At 41.7% G+C, this 20,769-nt stretch overlaps 3 protein-coding genes and 1 long non-coding RNA gene across 4 annotated transcripts; 1 reads left to right on the forward strand and 3 right to left on the reverse strand.

The window, feature by feature from the left end:
• Positions 1–44: 44 nt before the first annotated feature.
• On the reverse strand, positions 45–13,817 carry bace1 (beta-secretase 1). Its single transcript, XM_025897853.1, has 9 exons — positions 12,880–13,817; positions 6,405–6,493; positions 6,092–6,308; positions 4,986–5,123; positions 4,334–4,468; positions 4,121–4,222; positions 3,860–4,009; positions 1,675–1,846; positions 45–1,553 (listed from the first exon to the last, which is right to left on the reverse strand). Exons 1-9 carry the CDS (start codon positions 13,189–13,191, stop codon positions 1,315–1,317), a joined length of 1,554 nt encoding a protein of 517 aa, XP_025753638.1. The 5' UTR covers positions 13,192–13,817; the 3' UTR covers positions 45–1,314.
• A 564-nt stretch (positions 13,818–14,381) lies between these two features.
• Positions 14,382–17,036, forward strand: LOC112842072 (uncharacterized). Its single transcript, XR_003213679.1, has 6 exons — positions 14,382–14,556; positions 14,760–14,960; positions 15,301–15,417; positions 16,307–16,374; positions 16,675–16,785; positions 16,901–17,036. It is a non-coding gene; the product is annotated as an uncharacterized LOC112842072 (long non-coding RNA).
• LOC102078404 (T-box transcription factor TBX1-A) lies at positions 14,738–17,185 on the reverse strand. Its single transcript, XM_025897854.1, has 8 exons — positions 17,136–17,185; positions 16,866–17,040; positions 16,653–16,754; positions 16,289–16,460; positions 15,901–16,056; positions 15,683–15,750; positions 15,262–15,371; positions 14,738–14,930 (listed from the first exon to the last, which is right to left on the reverse strand). The coding sequence occupies exons 1-8, from the start codon at positions 17,140–17,142 to the stop codon at positions 14,770–14,772; spliced, it is 951 nt and encodes a 316-aa protein (XP_025753639.1). The 5' UTR covers positions 17,143–17,185; the 3' UTR covers positions 14,738–14,769.
• Positions 17,186–18,383: 1,198 nt separating this feature from the next.
• Positions 18,384–20,504, reverse strand: LOC100708634 (apolipoprotein A-I). The gene is made up of 4 exons (XM_003449328.3): positions 20,420–20,504; positions 19,807–19,858; positions 19,549–19,693; positions 18,384–19,366 (listed from the first exon to the last, which is right to left on the reverse strand). Exons 2-4 carry the CDS (start codon positions 19,847–19,849, stop codon positions 18,763–18,765), a joined length of 792 nt encoding a protein of 263 aa, XP_003449376.1. The 5' UTR covers positions 19,850–19,858; positions 20,420–20,504; the 3' UTR covers positions 18,384–18,762.
• Between the last annotated feature and the right edge of the window lie 265 nt (positions 20,505–20,769).

Here is a 20,769-nt window from a genome sequence, read left to right on the forward strand (position 1 = left end):
TTGAGTTCAATAACACACACCTATACATATATATAGACAACACATTTTCCAGTTACAATTAGTATTTTATTGGTTCAACAGTGCTGCCAGCGCCTGGCAGATAAATAAACAGTTCTGAGTTGACCTATTTACACCTTGTTCAGAGACAATACAAACGGTCTCTTATAGACATACATAGTGTTCTTTAGTGTATAACATACATTGGGCTGGTATCTTCGTCCAAGCATACATGTATGGTCCCCCTTGAAAGATGTGGTGAGTGATTCAGTTTGTGTTTGTGGAAAAAAGCCCTATAAAGTCTTGGTTTGTTTGCTTGTCATGTGTTCTTGTTACATGTGGAAATCATCAGATGGTGCAGCAGTCATATGCAGGGGTATAAGCTCTGTGTGTTTTGTGTGTGTGTCAGCGCAAACACATGATCTGGAATGCACAACCTTTATGTACAATAGATAAATTGAAGCCATCAATATAATAACAAAAAGTGACATCTGCTGTGTTCAGTAGTCTCAGTTTCACACGAAGCAAAACCGATTTTTATACTTTAAATATAACGTCTGCTATTTCATCAAATTAGCCACTTTATGCATACTTGTTTTGCATTGCAGGATTCATTTGCTGGCATATGTAATTTCATTGGCGCTAGTATCATGTTTCCATTTTTGTTAAACCTCTCAGTACACTTCTCACTTACAGTACAGCTGCGCACATCTACAGGCATGCTCACATGTATCAGACCCGTCTCATTCACTCATAAGCCACAAACAGAACATCTATAGACACACACACACACACACACACACACACACACACACACACAGTGAGCAGTTCATACGTTCATATGTTTACATTGTCTCCATCCAGTATTCATATCTGGCGTGTGAGTTTCTTCATTAAAAGTGTTTTAATGTTTCTAAATGCTCTTTCCTCAAGTTCCAAATGTTAAGAGACAAATCTTTCCAAATTACAAAACAAATCCATCGTTGCGATTTATTTATATACTATTTATAATCATATTATAATCATTATTTTTTCATTTCACATTTTCCTGCATCTGCTCTCTATAGCCATGCTGATCTGCATAGGTAGCTCAAACAGGCAAAGTTGATGCTGATGAAAACGGCTTTTTCGTAACGGCTTTAGTTATCTTGCAAAACACTTGAGGGCGGCAAGGCTGTCACCATTTTCTTTAGTTAACGTTAGCTGAAAAATCTTTTCGAAGCTCCTGTTTTAACAGCACCGACATTTTAAAACATTTTTTAACCACAGTCCACGTTTATCCTGGCTTTCAAGGTCTTTATATGACCTCCACGTCTTTCACTTTAGGAGCGATATGTCGTCAGCAAAGTCCCCGTGTGGGTGCAGGCAGCGGGCGAAGCGCCACTGGCACACCATGAGACACAACGGCAGCATGAAGAGAGCGCAGATGCCCGCCATGATGTAGGCGATGGTCATAAGGGTGGACTCGTCCGTCTGGGGGATGTTGTAGCCACAGTCCTCCAGGTCGACCCCGTGGAACGGACCCTCCACGGATGCTGTGCGGAACTCATCGTGCACTAAAAAAATCAAAACACAGGATTGTATGTAGTCAACAAACAGAACAATAGTACCAACATTCTTCCTCCGTCTCTTTTCTCCCATTTTTTCTCTGTCATCCCTCCATCCCCTGCTCCTCACCATGGCAGGTGCTAACAGCAAATCCGATGCGTTTCTTCTCGCGGTCAAACACCACGTAGAAGCCTTCCATGATGACGGCGCCCATCACTGTGCCGGTGCTGGACTGGGACACAGCAAACTTGTAGCAGTCCTCCTGGGCAGAGGCCACGTCTTCCACTGGACGCAAGTATTGCTGCACGCAAAAGAAAAAAAAAAGAAAGAAAGAAGAGGGAAAAGGCAAAAAGTAGAGTTAGACACCCAGCATCAGGCACGCACAGCCCTTGTGTGATCGCCATTACTTCATTCTTAAAATACACCCTCATGTGAGATTTGCAAATCATTGCATGTTGTTGTTAATTACTCTTTACAAAACATCTCAGCTATTTTGTAACAGCGTTTGAGGACAAGGTAAAGAAATCAAAAGGCGGTCACCTGGCTTATTGTTAGGTGGTCGATAGGCAACATGACGAAGTAATACATCATCCATAATTCAAAATGTGTGGATATAAATTAGATGTCATTGTCATGAAATTAAAACAATGCTATGCTTTTATAAGATGTTAGAGGTGCATAAATATTAAAAATATTGGCAACACCCAGCGCTACCCCTCAGCCTCCCACCGATGGTACCAATTACATTCTTGAGTTATCGGATTCAAAAAACATCTTAGTATGTGATATAGACAAAAGCCTTCAGGGGCCTAAGATGTACCTGTATGTCAAACCTGGTTGCTCAACTCCTGCATGTGTAGGAGGAATTCACAGGCAAAGAGACAGAGTTTGTGCATTATGGTCAGATATTGCAATGTCAGAGTGCTAGATGAAGCTAAACGAGAGATAGCAGTGATGTCTCCAGAAATCATGACAATGGTATAAAATGTAGAAAGCATTTTTTTCCTAATATATAAACCACATCAATCTGCAGAAAGAAATGTCCGTGTAGAAAATAGTTCCCAAATCAAAGCTGCTCACAACAAGGTTTGTGTTTTGAGTAACTTGGTTAGTTTTTTTGTAAAGACTAGAGAGCTCACTAAAATGCCCATATCACCCTAATTTCTTATTGCACAGTTTTATTCTTGGAGCCTGTTAGAGTAGCTTTGCATGATTCATAGTGGGAAATAATCCTTATTTATTTGTACCGGGCCTTACTGAAGCACCCTCAGCTCATCCTCTGCTTGAAACAAGCAGTTTTAACTTTATTTAAGTCAACTTCCTCTTCAGTGGCTGCCCCTGGGAAACACAAAAGCTGATTTTTTTGGCTCATAGAGTTTGACTGTACATACACTAACCTCACTAACCGGACTTGTTTAATGTGATCATCCTGGATATAACGCCACACTAGAATGGTAGCAGATATTGTTTGCTGATCAGTACTGAGCTATGACCTAGAAACAATGATGTAATTGCAAAGCTGTCCACTAGAGAGCGATCCTATGTTTTCATATTTAAAGGATCTTATTCAGAACAAATAAAAATCAGATTACAGTGGCGGATTTTTCCAGCTCAAGTGTTCCTGTATATGCAGTTGTTATAGCAAAGTCATTCACTGTGTTATTCCTGCTACAGACAGTCAAACAGAGGGACACAAAGTAAAATAAATAAGCTTTTCATTTTGCTGACAGTATCAAGGTCACAACCCACTCACATATTTATTGCAGTGAACTTTTCTTTGAAATCTCAAATTCTATTAATCTTGTCACCATCAATGTCTGTCTGAGCGGCTTTCAATTTATAAAAAAAACAACAAAAAAAGAAAGTTGAATGACTTTTTACACCTTTAGAAAATATATTCAAAGGACATTCAAACGTGCTTTTCTTTTGTCACGGTTTCTAGTTGTGCTTTCATTCCATGAGGAGTGGAACGGCATATGTTGGTGCGTTTGCTCTGACCACAGTTTTTGTACTGTGCAAAGTCCAAATGGAAGTTAAACTTTCCACTTACTGATGAATACACAGTGTCGAGACCTCATACAGTGTGTGGCATGCTAACTACATTCTTGCATAACTGCGTCTTGCACCAATGATGAAAATGAATAACATTTTTAAATGTAATCTTCTTATCAAAAGATCTTACAAAATAACATTTAATTTCACATCACCTGGACAGAATTCAAGGTTCAGCAATACTGCTTTATGTCCCGGACCTTTCTAAAACTCCAGCTTTATAAAATTATACTCAGATCCAGAGCGAGACTGCTGTAACTACCTGCGGCAGGATGGAGATTCTGAAGGACTGGTTACGGACTTCGCTCATCAGGTAGAGGGAGATGACTGGGAAGATGTGCCAGGGCGTGGTGCCAGCCTGCCAGCATACCAGCTGCTCCCCGAGCCAGAACCCAGAGGGAAACTGCTCGGTCTGAAAAATCAGGGTTGGAAGGACATTAGTTGGTTCTCATAATCCCTTCAGTACAAACCAGACGACCAGGGCGGTGGTATAAACATGATGGTACAGCATATCAGTACTGACCGAGGAGGCAGCTTCAATAGCTTTGACTGCAGCCTGGAATACTTTTCTAGGCAGTCGAAGGTTGGTCGTTCCACTGTCCACAATGCTCTTATCGTAGTTGTACTGTAGAAGACAGTGACACAGTCAGGCATGTTTCAAATTTCTTACACATCCTTCATTAGTCTGTTTGTGGTTTTTTTTAGCTTTGGTAGGAATCTACCTATCGAGCCTCACCTCTTTACAGTCCATGTTCAGGTCCTGTCCGTTTACCTCAATACGTACGATGATAACCTCATAGTACCACTCCCTGCGGATGGGTGTGTACCAAAGCTCTCCCACATAGAGCGATGGATCCACACCTCCAATGATCTGAAAGAAAGACGAATAATAGAGTCCAATCCGGCCTAACACATGTGCACTAGTACCTACTCAACTCTGCTCGCCTTGACTCGGTTTTTAGGGTTGTCCATTTATGCCCTGTCCAATCTGAGTCCATCTAAAATGTGACGTAAGCAGACTGCATGTCACCAATTGGCTAGTCATTGGCGTCACTCGATGAGCCACGAGAGCGCCTTCTTCACGAAAATAAACCATCATTTTTGAAACCCGGCAACGAGGGCAATGGTTAAATAAAAAACACCACATGGTACCCGAATCTGACAAACAGCCTTACACCGAGAAGCAGGTATACCATCGCCTCAACGTCCCCCATTGTTGTGTTGTGTTTGTGTCGGATACAAATGACGTCACGGGAGTTTCGGGGGCGTTGCTATAACGACCCCATGTACATTAGGTGGTGCTCAACTGTAATGGAAAACGACCGAAACCAAGAATAGTCGAGTCGAGTCGAGTAGGTACGAGTAGAAAAGCTATAAGTGTTTCTCACCATGCTTCCGCCAACTGTAGCGCTGCCCAGGGAGTAGTTTTGTGTGAAGCCTGCGCCACATAGCTGGAGAGAGAAGAGGTTGGGGACAGAAGTCTGGCGAACCAGTGAGTCAAAGAAAGGCTCCAATTTCTCATCAGGCTGGAGGGAAACACAGAGAAATAAATCCAGAATAGGACCGGGAATCAGACCATAGCTACAGATTCAATACTATCATGATATAAATGGTATAGCCATACAGCGATGATTATAAAGGATAATCATCTACCATACATGACATCATCTGTGTTCTGTGTTCACTGTTTTCTGATTTTAATAATGTTCAGTACTGTAATTTTTTAGGTAAATGTTTCAATAAAAATATCAATATTTGGCACCTCTGTGTAAATAATGTTTGAGAGGATGCAATGAAATATATTGCCGTGTCAACATTTTGTCCTGTCCCAACCTGCTTTCAGTTTCTTAAATATCCTCCTCCTGACACATCAGCAGATCTGCTGTCTAATCACATATTACTTATTACATATTGTGGCTGAAAACATGAACAAGTGAACCTAATTCAGACCACTCTTACAGCCCCAAATAATTACATATTCAAAACCCCAAAACACCTTACTGTCACGAATAAAATATACTTACCTTTTATTGTATCATAAAGTGGGCATTTATGCCATATGTAATAAAACGACACTGATCTTTGACATCTCAGTAACAAAATCGAATCACAGGTTTAGGTTTAAATAGAATGAACCAAATTTTTTTCATCACCAGTTCAATAGTTTCTTCATCTTTTACTAGATTAGTAACATCGCTTACCCACATCTGATACTGTGCCGCTTGACAGTTTGGTCACACGCTGTCACTATTTTCCACAAGAGCTAAATATAGATGTATGATGTGATAATAAAATCTATTTTGCATGTCCTCACATTCATTTGTTCCTCTTTATAATTTCATTACATGTCACTTTTAAGTAAGTACATAATCTAACTTCTAGCCCTAACTTTAATCTGTTAGGTTGCTTTGGATAATGGCATTTGTAAGTGTCTTGTAAAGTTTGAATTGAGATTTTCTTTTCTCATATTTTAGAAAGACAGAGTGATTCTTACCCGGGCTATATCAGCATAGGCAAGCCCCAGGATCCCCTCCCAGTTAGATCCATTGATAAAGAAGCGATCTGACTGTGTGATTGCAGCAATATTGGCGCGCAGCGTGGCGTTGGGTCCATGCGGGACTGAGACTAGGTCGGTGCCCAGCTCTCCTTCCCAGCGCCCCTGTGTGTAGGGAACGTACACACTCCTGCCCAGGTCACGGTACGAGGTGGAGCTGTTAATGAACAAGGGGCAGGATTTGTTTTACTCTCCTCCAGCCTTCATAAAATGTTTCCGAACAATTTCTATATCTGACTGAGTCTCTACTCACAGCGATCGATGGTAGTATCTGCGTAGGAAAGGATGAGCAGCCGCCCCGACTGCAAAGTTACTGCTTCCAGTATCCACCAGGATATTCAACTGAATGCAGGAAAGTAGAGAGAGGGATTTATTAAGCACATACCACAAGCTTGTAAAACAATATTACATTTGCTGTCTACAATAGATAATAATGATACTTTTATAGATAGTTTAAGGTCTTACAGGCTGTTTTTGGCAAGTAATTAGCCTCATCTCTAACTGACTTTCATTTTTCACCTCAGGATTTCACTGTACACATCACTCTATTGTTGTAGTGTCCTGTGATGCTTCCTCTTGACCTGAACGTCCTTCTCTGTCCCCTCTCTGTCTCCACTCCAACCCTCCCCTCCTCTCAGGTTGCCCATTCTACTCCCCGTCTCCTCCTCTTCTGTCGGCATCTCTAATGCAAGTATCATATTTTGCGTAGTCAGTCAAAACAGTTAGTAAAAGTATGAATGGAGCACCGCGGCAGACAGTGAGGAGAAGAGAAATAAGCCACGTCTGCCTCATATTAATTATGTAAAATACTACACATGATCATTTACAACTATGCATGACTGTGTGTCCCATGTTTCACAGCACCATTTCTGACTGCATTTTATTGTTAAATGAGAAATTCAGAGAAAGGCCGAGACTTCAGCTGAGAGCAGAGACAGAGTGGCACAGAGAAACCCAAACAGATGAACACACAGGCAGACACTGAACCAACAGCAAGCTGTTCAATAATGGATTGGCTCTCTAAATATCCAGAGAAGTGCTGGAGTCTCAAGGGCCAGCACTGAAAGCCCAGAATAAATCCTGACTGTCTATCTTACCAACACACACACACACACACACACACACACACACACACACAGACATACATATGTTCACATCACTGACATCCACCTGTACTTTCTCCAGAAACACGGTCAGCCATATTTCTGTACGCACTCTGTCCTCCTTTCTTGGACAGAAATTTGCTGACTACACTTTATAGGTCTGCATCTTTCACACGCGCATCCTGAGTCACTGTGCGCGGGGCTACACACAAGGATCCCAAATACTGAAAGCCACTGCATCCTGACACACTGAGACCTCATGCCTCTCCCTGCACTCTCTCTATCTGTCTTCCTGTCCTCTCTGGCAGAGTGCCTGTCTGTTCCATCCATTATACACCCTTCCCCCTTCACTATGGAGGAGAAATCATTTAGCAGTTACGAGAACAGAATGCAACCTACATTCTGTTTTTGAAAGTTACTGTAAATGGATCAGGGTCATTTCCACAACATTACTTCTAATAAATAAATGCAAAGTGTCTCCTTCGTGTCTCTGTATGTGCTCATTAAAATTCAAGACCATTTGGCCAACGCTGACCAAATGATTCATGTAGTGCTTTGAGTTATAGTGCCAGTCTTAACCTCTAACACATACAAACTGGTACATCCAAAGGTTTATATACTCTATAGTTTACTTCTTGAAGTTGGCTCTGAGGATCTCCAGGGGTGTGTGACTGACAGTCAAAACAAAACAACTAAACTTGCTATGAATAATTTTTGTTTTGATAACTACCAAAATGCAATTAAAAATGCATTTTATACGCATAATTCCCTTACACATTATTATTGGCCCAGTAGCAATTCTGACATGATTGTCACCAGGGATGTCACCAGAACACATATTTGTGGTACCTTTCCATACCAAAATTCTGAGAACTTTTTTCAGTACCACAGGTACCGTAGCCAGCATTTGTAATGAATAGGACAAAAAGTTTTGCTACTTGGATAATTGATACTAAATACAGTGGAACTCCGACTTACGAATACCCCATTTAACGAAAAATTCAAGTTACGAAGGCACTTAATGGCAATATTTCTGCCTGTGTTACGGCAAAATGCCCGCGTAACGAAATCCACTGGCTCTGATTGGCTGAGCCCAGAATGCCTACAATGCCCACAATGCCTTCCGAATCATGTGACAACCCTTTGGCTTTCGTACTTGCGCTTCGCTGTTACACTTGAACGACGTATTGTTGTTGCAGTTAGCAATTAGCCTATAGCCTATCGTTCACTCAAAAGGCGCGATGGGTGCTTCGACTTACGAAAATTTTCAACTTACGAAAGACCCTCGGGAATGAATTAATTTCGTAAGTCGCGGTTCCACTGTACTACAATCAGATTAGATACTCATTTTCAACAGTACCATCTCCCTCTCCTCTAGCTGACAAACAACTGCAGCTCTGCAGACCAGCACAATGCCCCTCCTCTCACTAGCAGCTGAACGTGTGAACAGCAGCACAACAAACTTTGATGAAGCACCTTAAAGATTATCACCCGTGTTTTTTATGAGGAATTTCAAGAGATCAGTAAAGCTTGTGTTTCATTAATACTGAAGTATTGAACAGTTATCATAAATGTTAACCTGACTGGTGCAAATTAGCCATTTAATTATTAGCCACATTACCTACATTAGTTGTCCAATAACAAGGTTATTATAGTGAACTAAAACTAAACTAATTAAAACTAGACCCATTTCAGTTAACTAAAATAAAAATAAAAAAGCAAAAAGAAATTTAACTGAAATAATTTTGTGAACTTGGAAAACTAATAAAAATAAAAATATAGAGGCAGTATCTTAAGTTTTCGTATTTGTTAGTTATTGTTAGTAAAAATGTTATTACAACTTCCCTGATCAGTCATTGATGGATGAGACTGGATGTCTAAAAGACTGAGAAACAACTGCCTTCAAAAGGTTTTGCATTTCTATTGTATATTGTATATTCTATATTATGAGACCTATACTGATTTTCCTAAATCTTGCATCCGCCATATGCCCTCCATATTTTAATCATTTTATAAGATTAAAACTAACACAGAATCAAATAAAAACTAAACTGAAATAAGACAAACCTCTCTGAAAACTAACTGAAAGTAAACAGAATTAAAAACAATGAGTAAAAATGAAATAAAAATAAAATGTAATTAGTAAATACAAAATTATAACGATAAAACTCAGCCCTGAAGGTAGGCAGCAAATGTTTTGCCCATTTGTAATACTATTAAAAGACGGTGTTAATATTACAGGATAACAGCTATTTGTGTTTAAAAGTCTTATGTTTCAAGTCCCTGACTGAAGTTGAGAAAAGTCCACTAGCTGCCACAAATATCAGCAATGAAAATATGGTACCAAGTCACCAGAAGGAAATTAATAGGGAATTTTTTCCCTTTGTGGCATCCAAAATGATTACACATATATAGTCATTTCCTAGGTATCGGAAACAAGTTCGAAATTCAGTTAGCATGACAGATAGTTAAGCTGAACCATCTGAACTCGACCATCTTTGTGGTGCTTTGATGGCTTTTGGAACACACACATATGCCTTGTTATCAAAAAGTTTAACTTTTGGTAAGTGAAAGTAATTAAGGATTTTCCTGGTGCTTGAATCATCAAATCATGTATTAAATGTTGCAGAAATGTGTGGCACTTTGTTCCGTGTATAACCTTGGAAACAGACAATATCAGATTAATTTGCAGAACTTAGATAGCCTTAACAGTGCTAGCAGCACTAGCATTGGTTTCTTCCATGCTAGCATCCACTGCTTGGGCTGTATATTGCAATTTGTACAGTTTATTGGTGCAGCTTGCTAGGATTTGCTGATAAATTTAGCACTTTGGAAAATCGGATGTCAATACTCCTCCTGAGTTCCAGAAAACAGGAGTTATTTTTGGTTCTTAGCAAGGTAGAGTCATTCAGGTATCACCAGCAAAGCCAAACAATTTTTGGTTTTTTGTGCTTAAAAAAACTACTGCAGCACGTTCATGGATTCTGGTCAGTGTTCTGTGTATGCCTTATTTAACGAGTCATAAATGCACAACAGTGGCTGTACAGATTAAAATTCAAAGTTTTAGCACTGTTTACATTTAGTCCCACCATCTTAACTCATGGTGTGTGGTGCCGCTATGATTTCCAAGTGAAAAATCTGAGTTGAGGGGATGTTCCACAAAACATTTACGACTGGGAACTCAAAATCTCTGACTTCCAACCTGTTCAGGATTGCAGCATTAATGATATGTTACTAATGTAACTAAATATGATCTGTGCAGATGTTTCCAAAGAGCTGAAGTTGTGTTTCAGCATAACACAGTTGTTTCTGTTCAGGATGTAGTTTGTACTTTCCCATCGGACTCATCCATTTGTGCAATAAAAATAATGTTCATATCCAAGCTGCAGACTCCGCCATGATCGTTTGCCAGAAAGTGATTAACTGTATTTGCCAAAAAATGACTGTTGGTATTTGACCATTTATAGATGACTTATTGGCTCATAATCTGTTAAACATATGTCAAACATATCTCTCGTGAATGATGTCTCAATATTCCAAGTATCAACAAGGATTTTCCCACATTTTAATCAAAGTGTGATGACAGTTTTTAGGTTGTTTCCAAATGTTCCCAGACCTGTATATAAAAGATTAAAGCAGCTATTATGAAGTCACCCACTGAGGCTTCATAACAAGACTTCTCTGCGTGTTTTTCAGTGTTGCAATCCCAGTGTTTTTAAACCAGAAGTGAAGAGAAAGTGGCGAAAATGACTGTGAAGCTGAAGACACCACACATCCCTGACATATTTGATCATTTTTCTTTCTAACTGTGATAATGACAATAATTTTACAAAATTAACTTAATATTTTACTCATTAAGACATTAAACTAGTGACTGAGCCCATAAACTCATCAGTGTTTTTTGATGTGGCAGAACAAGAGAGACAAGAATCCCCACCGACTTCTGCACAGCTGGATGTCCAGTTTGCAACCAGACGAGTCGCCCCCTGGTGACCTTTAAAAAGATTGCATGTTTAAGGTAAGTCTTCCCCAGGTTCACTTTTCAGACTCGGAGCTACGTCCACACCACACAGATGAAAAAATCTTTGAGAATTAGAAGCTTTATAAACAAAACCTTTATCTATCTTAAAAATTCCCAAAGTTAGTTAAAACACATGTTTATTTCACACCACAGAAAAATAAAGGCAAGAGAAAGAAAAATGGTGGCTACAGTTTTGACGAGCTTTCAACAAAATTGGGTTTTGCCCTTAAGTGAATTCATATTGATTATCCTCAGGTCAGGGGCCATCGAGCTGGTAGTTACCAGGGTGACAGTGATTTTTTGGCATGATCAGGCTCAAAAGTAAAAAGACACCCTTTTGACTCATAAAGAATTTATGATAGATAACAAACTAGAAGACTGGCTTTTTAGTTAAAGTTATTTATATTACAGAAATGAAAGTAAATAAAAGCGTTCCTGTGGGTGGTTACCTCACTGAGCATTTAACACCTCTAAATTTTGGATGCTCTTTCTTACTTCCACCGCTACATATCAAAGGTCACTGTTTTGGTTTCTTTCTTTTTTTTAGAAGGTTATGTCTGCAGCACAAAGATTCAGAAAATGCCAACAAACAGTCTCTGACGCGTTCCTCAAATTACAATCGATATATTTTTTTTGAAGACAGATTTCCTGCACGGCTGCCTATATTTCACTTAACGTCAGACTTTGGCTTCCTGCGCTGAAAGATTAGAATAACAATCACTCTAGCCACCAACACAGAGTGTTGTCTGTCAGTGCTGACTGGCCTCTGCTGCCGGGGACTGATCTGCAGCAGACAGATCTCCGTCTCACCCGCTGTCTCTCTCACCGACACAGGAAGAATCAGTGGCAAAGTGACACCTCCGCTTAGCACCTTCGGCCTTCCATCTCCCTCACCATCTCATTGCTTTTGTTTCCTGAAAGCTGCCTGTCTGACTCCCACGTCCTCCCTCTGTCACACACACACACACACTTGTTTCTCCTTCCTCTTCTTCCACTCTCAAACTCCCACTTTCTTCTCTTTGACCCTTGTCCCTCTGTTTATGTTCTTCTGTCCCCGTCACCCCACTCCATCTTTCTCTTTTTCCTCCTTCTCTTTTAGCAGATCCTCTCATTCCATCTCTCCCTCCGTGCTCGCCCTTTGTGTGCCAGCCTGTACACCGCAGCTGCACCCAGCTGGCAGTCCTCACTCTGCAGAATTAATGGTTCCATTATCTGCCCGTATCATTCAGTCCTTTCTCACACTTTCACAGGGATTCACACACGTACGCTCTCACAAACACTACATATATATGAGCATATATGCTGACACACTGATGCAGCACTAAGGTAACTGTGTAATACAGATAATATCACAGGGTATGTCTTGCACCAATTGATAACCCTGGATCCAATGAGAAGTTCAAGCTGGTGTCGAGCCTGGTAGGTCTGAGTACTCTTAAAGGATGTTTTAAGGATAAGATATTGATTTTTTGGGTGTGCCTGGCGTTAATTACATTGATTTTCTTACAGTGGGTGTGTGTACATTGGTCAAAAAAAGTGATGAGGAACACACTGAGGAGTCAGGGGACATCAAATCAATTACTCTTTGTGAATGAAACCTCTACCTTTTGCGGAGGAGAACCCACGGCCATCTCCACGTAGTATCCCTGACCAGACTTCCCACGCAGGTTATCAATCATGTCCACGAAGCTGATACCGCCCGCCGCCGCTCCTCTCCGCCTGCGCGCAGGGCTCCTGCTCGCGGAGGCGGCAGGTGGCAGCGGCGGTGGTTGTTCGCCGCGAGCACCTTGCCGCAGTGGCACGCGGATGGCTAGAGACAGGCCCGAGGAGTTGGGGGCGGATTGACCGCTGCTGAGCAGACATAAAGTCGTCCATATAAATATACCCGTTAACCGGTGAGGTTGTAACGTGTCCATGGTGAAACCGGGTAAAAGTTTTGATTTCGGCGTGTTCAAGTCTGACTTTACGACACTCGCTTCAGTTTGACATCCAGTCCGCAGCAACCCAGGGGGAGAGCTCAGGTGGTGAGGATGCTAAGATGACGGCTAAAACCATGATGGCAGTTAAACCACAAACACGAAGAGACGAGGTCACTCTGCGTTCACTCCTGTTTTCTTCATGTTAAATGACACATCGAGGAGGGGAAACCCAACAATGTCTCACTACAACAACTAGCATAAGTAATAAATCAAATAGCATAAAATAAGAAATAATAATAAATCGCCCACACAGCTGATCCAGGCAATCCTCGGTGTCACCGACAATATGAGGCGACGCGTAAATTACAGTCTGTGCCTCCGTGAGCCAACAAACTGCAGGCCTGCGTAGTTCCGTCCGCGCATCTTCGTGTCAAACGACATTCACCGCTGACAGGCAGGGCGGCCGGCAGGCTACCATAATCCGCATCCTTCCCCCTGCCCGACGCGTTCTCTCTGTTCTCCGCCTTCAAGTCTTTCACCTCCTCCTCCTCCTCCATCTACCCCTCTGCATCCATCAGAGCTGCAAGAGCGCGAGCATCACCTCCGTCAAGTTAGCTTACAAAACCACACAATTTCCTCGAATACTTTTCAAAATAAAACAATTTACACCGATTACGCCTGCATAAGCAAGAAAGCAAGAAATCCCCAATGAGTTCTAAAATTAGACGGCACTGATTATTTGCAGCACTGCACATTGACGGTCACACATCATGTGTCAAACCACTGCAGAAGGCCTGGAGTATACGCCTTTCTTAAAGAGGGTTTCATTTAAAACAAGGTTGTTAAAAAGGAACTGACTGGTTTGTAGTGCCCTCTTTATAATGCCTTAGTTTTCAGTTTTACAATGGAAAAGCTTACACTTGGTTCCATTTAAATTAAATCGCCTTTGTTTCCTCAATTGCTGTCTTGCTCGACTTTTTTCTTCTTCTGTAGAGCCTGTAATGCTTTCATATCGTCTTTTATTCTGAAGCCGCGGTATTGTAGGTCTCGCAGGTTGTTTGGAAACTGTCCCTAAGAAACATTGCATCCTGGGGAATGTAGTTTTCACCACTACTCCTTTGCGAATCACGAGGCATCAGTTCCAATATCAGAAACACCTCAAACATTCATACAAAACTTCAGGGTGCTGTTTTATTATGTCAGACAACAAACAGATGCATTACAGCCGCACAAACGTTGAACACGATTTTATAAATATTGCTATGGAGACGAACTATAACTACATAGATAACATAACACTCTATAACTGTATAACTGCGGCGTTAACACACTTAACTACTATGTCCTTGAAGTGCTTGTATGGTATTATTCACAGTGTTTGTCATAATTCATGTAGACATTGGCTTTTATGTTACATTTAAATAATTATAAGTATCCATAAGACATTATTTTGTATAGTAGTAGTTACTCAAAACTACTGTAAACACAGTAGTTATATCACATGATATTATATAACAGGGGGGTCATTTTTCATTCAAAACACTGCTTCTTTTGAACCTTGACAGACTGGCTGTCTCATGATGACCCTGCACGGTCCCAGAAGGAGGGGAGATGGAGGCAGGGGGCAGGTGCTAAAAAACTGCTCCCACCTTTCCTCTCCGTGCGTCCTAAGGAGTCTTTACTGTGATGAAACAGTTCACACTGCTCCATCATCAGCGGGTCCAGGCCCTCCTGCCCTGAAGATGGAGAAGAAAATCTTTAGAAAGGTACTGAAGAACATTTAGACCAAACCTGCTGTCTAATAAATATAAATAATTTGCCAAAAGCTCATTTAAATAATCTGGTTGTTCCTATCCAGTTTTAAAACACTGCGGGACTGGTGGGCAAATAAAGCACCAAACGGGCTGCGTTTATACAATCTTTTCCTTAAATAATCCTTCTCTGTACAGTTTCATTAAGTAGGTTGAATTCAAACAGGTATCCAGTTAAAATTTCTTTATTCCATGAGCTAAAACGACTTTAACCACATATAACACTGTTTAAAAAAAACCCCCAAAAGATACTGACTGGTTGAAGTCTTTGATTCACAGTTTATTTGCTCTCCAGATTTGTCGATTTGAGATTCAGCTCTGCCCTCTGGTGGACACCACACTGCTAGAGGACTGGGATTACCCGCCCTACACACAAACACACACACAAAACCATAGTGAGAAAGAGGGAGAGGTAAGTGTTCACCTTAACCTCACACACAAATTAAGTACATGGCAGGCAAAGGTGTTCATCCTGGATATGTATAACCTGTCATCTATGAACATCAGTTCTTTGCATACAAAGGTCAAAGATTAGCTATCATCAAGACTTATCACTATTTAACGGGTGATAAAAGTGATAAAGAAACAGTGTGATCATGTCGTGATTTCTTCTGGCCTATCTAGGGACAGATATGTTTATTAAATTAGGTGAAGTGCATAGAAAGTGTGACACTCACCAAGCCTGGGGGTCTGTAGTCCTGAAGCCTTTAGCAAATGGGTTGCTTGCAATTTTTAACTGAGTGATCTAAGAGGAGAGGGTAAAATAAATGGCATGAAAAGCAAAGAATCGCTTAATGCACAATGAAAAAAAAAAAAATCAAAAATCAAACAGATAAAAACATTGTAATGTCATTCATTTTTTTTAGCTTGCATCATGTTTTACTCAGGTCTGTACCCTGTGGTTTTGATAAGCAGTTACAGCCATGAAGCGTGTCTCAGGGAACGAGAAAGAGCAGAAGTTCTTGTATGCATTCAAGTGGCTGTTGGGTGCTGGATCCACATACACCACATGGAAGCGGGGTTGATAGCGATGCATGGAGTTCAGTATCATCTGGAAGTGAGGGGGACATGAGAAAACACAAATAGCTTAGTACTTATTGTTGCACAGTGTTACGATCTCTTTTTCTGGCCTTGAAAGTCAAAGCCCTCACTCCATTGGAATCTTTTACAGAAGCTTTGCATGATTCACAATTCAAAATAATCCTTACTACAGCTCCTCAGTTAATTCTCTGTGTGAAAAACCCGTTTAGCGTCATAGCTCCTCATTTAAGACATTGACTAACATGTCCGTTGTCATCCAGCAGGTTGTTGGTGAGCTTTAGGCTGTCGAAGGACACAGTCTGCTTCATCCACTGGGCTCCACGGGCAGGTGAGTCTGGGTGGAAATGCATCCTGCTTGGGGCTGCAACATCTGCTCTTCCTGCCACTAACCAGGATGAGCTGTGGAATGCATATCTGACACACACACACACACACACACACACACACACACACACACACACACACACACACAAAAGTGTAAAATGTTCAAAGCAGGACTTACAGAGCGACGATGCTTGCAGAATTGTATTCATGCAAGTAACACAAGGGTTAACTGTTAAACATCACAAATACACTAAACACAGTTACGCAGCTTGTGTTTCTGACCTGTATCTTTTGCTGTCGACAGGGATAAAATCCATGAGAAGAACATATTCGGCAGAGGGATCCATCCCAGAGATCCGTACCTGGAATGTCGGAAACATCCGCCTGCAAGTTAACAAACAGATTCTAGTGAGAGGTAGTGCAGGAAGACAAAGAGGAAACATACAAGATATGATGTTTAGAAGGAGTTTGTATAAATATGAGGATTCTCATCACCTTCCTGCTTTGGTAACAATCATCTCTGTGCCCAGCTGGTCAAACTGCTGCCAAAGTGCCTGCATCTCCAGCTGAACTCTGACCCCACTGATCTGGGGGCACTTTGTGCTCGACAGTGACCCTTCATCTGCGCAGCAGGGTAGAGACAGATCACAGCTCTGAGACAGCTGAAGACCTGAGGAGAAGAGAGAGTACAATTCTGTTCATATTTGTTATAACAGATTCTGCCAATGAGCTTTGATGCGATAACTTGGAGTACGAAACACTTACCATTCATAATTTCAACACCTTTTATTGATAATATAGATGGAGGTGCTATTTTGTTTTTTCCAGTCTGTTCATCCAGCTCTAGTCAACACATTCACCCACAGTTTTGCAAAGCAACATGGCACTGAAAAGAAGAATTTGTATTCCAGTTTTCAGGTGCTGCAGTAGATGTACATCCAGGTCTGTGGAGTGTCTTGTTGCAGTGTGAAACAAGCTGGTTTTATACACCATGAGGCTCTCGCTGGGGACTTCCATGGTGGACTCATCCATTACAATATTCACGGTGCCATTGACACACACTAATCACAGATGCACTCACTTGCCGCCCCGAGAACAGTTAAGGCAAAAATGTGCGCGTGCACACGCACAAACACACATCTAGAAATCTCCGCTCTATTAGCTATTGTTTCTTATGGCCTGAAGCAATAAGTGAAGCTCGTCCTAACCAACCTTTAGCACATTAATAACACCCTAATCGGCCCAGTGTTGCAGGGTGCAGACAGATGAGGACATCATCGAGCTGCTTTTTATTATTCAGAGCATTTTCTGGGAGCAGATTTTCAACACCTTACTAATTAGTGAACCGGTTACTCCTTAACACTGACCAAGGTATACATTTCTGAGGCTGGTTAGAAGCAAGACTCTGGCATATTCAAACGTCATCTCTTGTCAAGGATCCACTGATGAATGTTGTTGTTGTTTTTTTAGATTTTGGAGAAAGTTCATCTCACCGTGTTGTTTGTGCAAATCATCTTGGGTTGCATGATGACCAGAAAACTACTGTTCATATAAGAACTCTGTGTGTGTGTGTGTGTGTGTGTGTGTGTGTGTGTGTGTGTGTGTGTAGCTCAATAGGACAGTGTTGAAGGGATCCAGCCTAGAGGGTACACAGCAGAGTTGTCAATAGGCCGGTCACTGCATGATCAAGTCATTAATCACAGCTTCTGGTGTTCACAGACAGAAATGTCTCATGTGCTATCGTACACCAGTCCTAAGTACAACTGATTGTATTAATATTCTTCTCTAGCAGACCCTTCTGATCAATGATAACCTCTCAAAATGCTGTGTGTGTCTGTGTGACATAACCTTAGGGGTTCACTGAGGTCCTAAACACTCTAATGAATCTGAACATGTGCTTTGATAACCCTAAAAAAAGGCGTAGATGTTCAGTGCTACTGTTGGGGAATTTTAGGATGAGGAAAAGTTTTACGTATCATATAGGAGAGAAAAATCAGAGAAGAGCATTTCAGAGTAGTATAAACAGTCAGATGTTTATTGAGCTGTATTTCATCAAGGCACACTTTTCGTCAGACAAGCATCATTACACAGGAGTTTGAGCACGTGCAATAATTCACATATGATTGCTACACAAAAAGTTGGGCACAGAATGTGAAGAATAGAGCAATTATGTGCTGAGTATCTACGCGTCTGTGTGTTTGGGAGCTTGTGCTTGACCGTGTACGCATGAAGTAAGCTGGGGAAGAGAGAGTCCCGCCGTTTAATTCATCAGCAAGGCTACGTTTTAGGGAAGTGGTCTGTTTGTAAAGAAAGAAGGAATCGAGAGAAATTTGGAATGGATCTAGACATGATAGGAAAGGGAGGTTAGTTATAGGAACAGGGTAGGGAGGATTTAGCTCTTGGTGAAGGTTTCGGAAAGGATTGCGAAGATTTGCTGAAGCTTTGTCTTGATGTCTTCGGCCAGAGGATTAATCTTCGCCCTCAGGGCAGTAAGGTCTTCAGCTCTGATGTTGTGTGCGTGGTCGTAGGCCTGCCTCAGCTGCTCCTTGTATTCTTCAACATAGGGAGCCAACATTGCCTTTGCTTGTTCCACATGCGTAGCAACCCTGGCACGAATACTCTCTACAATGGGTGTCAGCGCAGCCTTGGTCTCTTCCACATTGGTGCGAATCTTCTCACGCAGCTCAGTCATAATGGGCTCCAGCTTTGTCTTCAGTTCGTCCATTTCAGCTGTGTGCTTGGCATAGTACTCGCTGATGACGGGCTGGAGGCGGCTGCGGTAATCCTCGATGTGTCTGTCGATGACTTCCCTCAGGTGAGCACGTTTGGGTTCCAGCTCGGTTCTCAGGGCCTCAATATCAGTCGCAATGTTGCTACGTAACTCAGCAGTGGCTTCAGAGACTGTGGTAAAGACGCTGTCGGTCACAGGAGCAACGGAACCCTGCAAAGCCTTGACCTGAGTGTGCAGATCCTCCAGGCGCTGAGCCAGGATGACCCTGAGAGAGAACAGAGATAGGAAAGCAAAGCCATTTTAGTTAAGCTAAGTGTACACACCAAAGAGCGAATGTCGACTGCAAAGTGTAAAAACTGGCTAAGGCAGGAAGTTAAATGAACCCCTGGCAATGCAAGCACCAATTACAAAAAAGTGCAGCTGATGGACAAGAATGAGAATCCTTACTTGAACTCTTGGTATGGAGTGTCATCAAGCTGGTCCAGGGCTTTGATGGCACCCTCCTTCGCCTGAGTCAGGTAGACATCCACAGCGGACCGGATTTGGGCCAGCTGGGAAGGTGCATCAGCCTGCAGGGAAGCGGCCTGAGAGCCTTTGACAAGCGAAGAGGGAAGAAACTGTTAAAGGGTAAAGTGGATCTCTTGAAGTTGCACCTGCAGTTTAAATTATTTGCCTCAGGTTGGAAAGGGTGCAGTCAGTACTTACCGACAGCCAGCAGAAGGGTGAGAGCTAGAGCCACAAATTTCATGGTGACGGTCTAGAGCAGAAAAGCAGTTAATGATTAGGAATTGAACATCCAATTGAATAGTGGGAATTCATTAATCCAACAGAGCTTGAATCCTGTGCCTAAAGCAGACCCAGTAGTCTTAGAGGTAAGAATGTCTTAACAGCTCAACACATTGCTGAATTAGCCTGAATGAGTTTGCACTAAATGTATAGCAAGCTATTAAAGGAACTTGTAATCTGAGTAGATTACAGAGGATGATTAAGGAGATCAGACTTAAGCTGCTACATAATCCTGTTTCAGGTTTTGCTGTAAAACACAGTCATAGAATTAGCAGGAGACACTCTCGGTGGAGAAGCACTGCTGTAAAATTACCTCAGGCTAAAGGGCACAATCCCAAAGTTATATCTAATAAAATAATAAAATACAAAAACTTTAAATCAGAATGAAGAATTTTACTTCCAGGAATTTCTTTTTTTCCCTTTGTTTTTTAAGTTAGATCTAACAAAAAGTTCCCCGACACTTAATCCTTTCCGGCTTCCAATTCTGTTCTGCAAGTACCGGCTAAAGCCGCGTGAAAGTTGCTTCTCTTACCTGGTGGAGTTCTGGACGAGACTGAACAACTTCAGCAGGGGCAGACTTTTTATAGTCCCTGGGTGGGGGATGAGTCCATGTGGAGAAGGGGGAGGGTGGAGGTGTGAGGTCTGTGTGTCTCCGTGGAGGTGGACCTCAGCCCCCTGTTATCTCCATCAGCAGGAGGACTGGGGCGACAGTTCAATGGTCAGCTAGTGGGAGGAGATCAGTCTGCGCACACACACCGACGCACACCATTAACCTGCAAATATACATTATCAGCACCATACGTGTATCGGTGAATCAGTCCTCCCCATTTATCACATTTTTCTTTCTCTCTCTTTTTTTAAAAAAAAAATCTTCTTCTGGGA

Source organism: Oreochromis niloticus, linkage group LG14 (genome assembly GCF_001858045.2).
Source record: "Oreochromis niloticus isolate F11D_XX linkage group LG14, O_niloticus_UMD_NMBU, whole genome shotgun sequence".
In the NCBI taxonomy this organism is placed as follows: Eukaryota; Metazoa; Chordata; class Actinopteri; order Cichliformes; family Cichlidae; genus Oreochromis; species Oreochromis niloticus.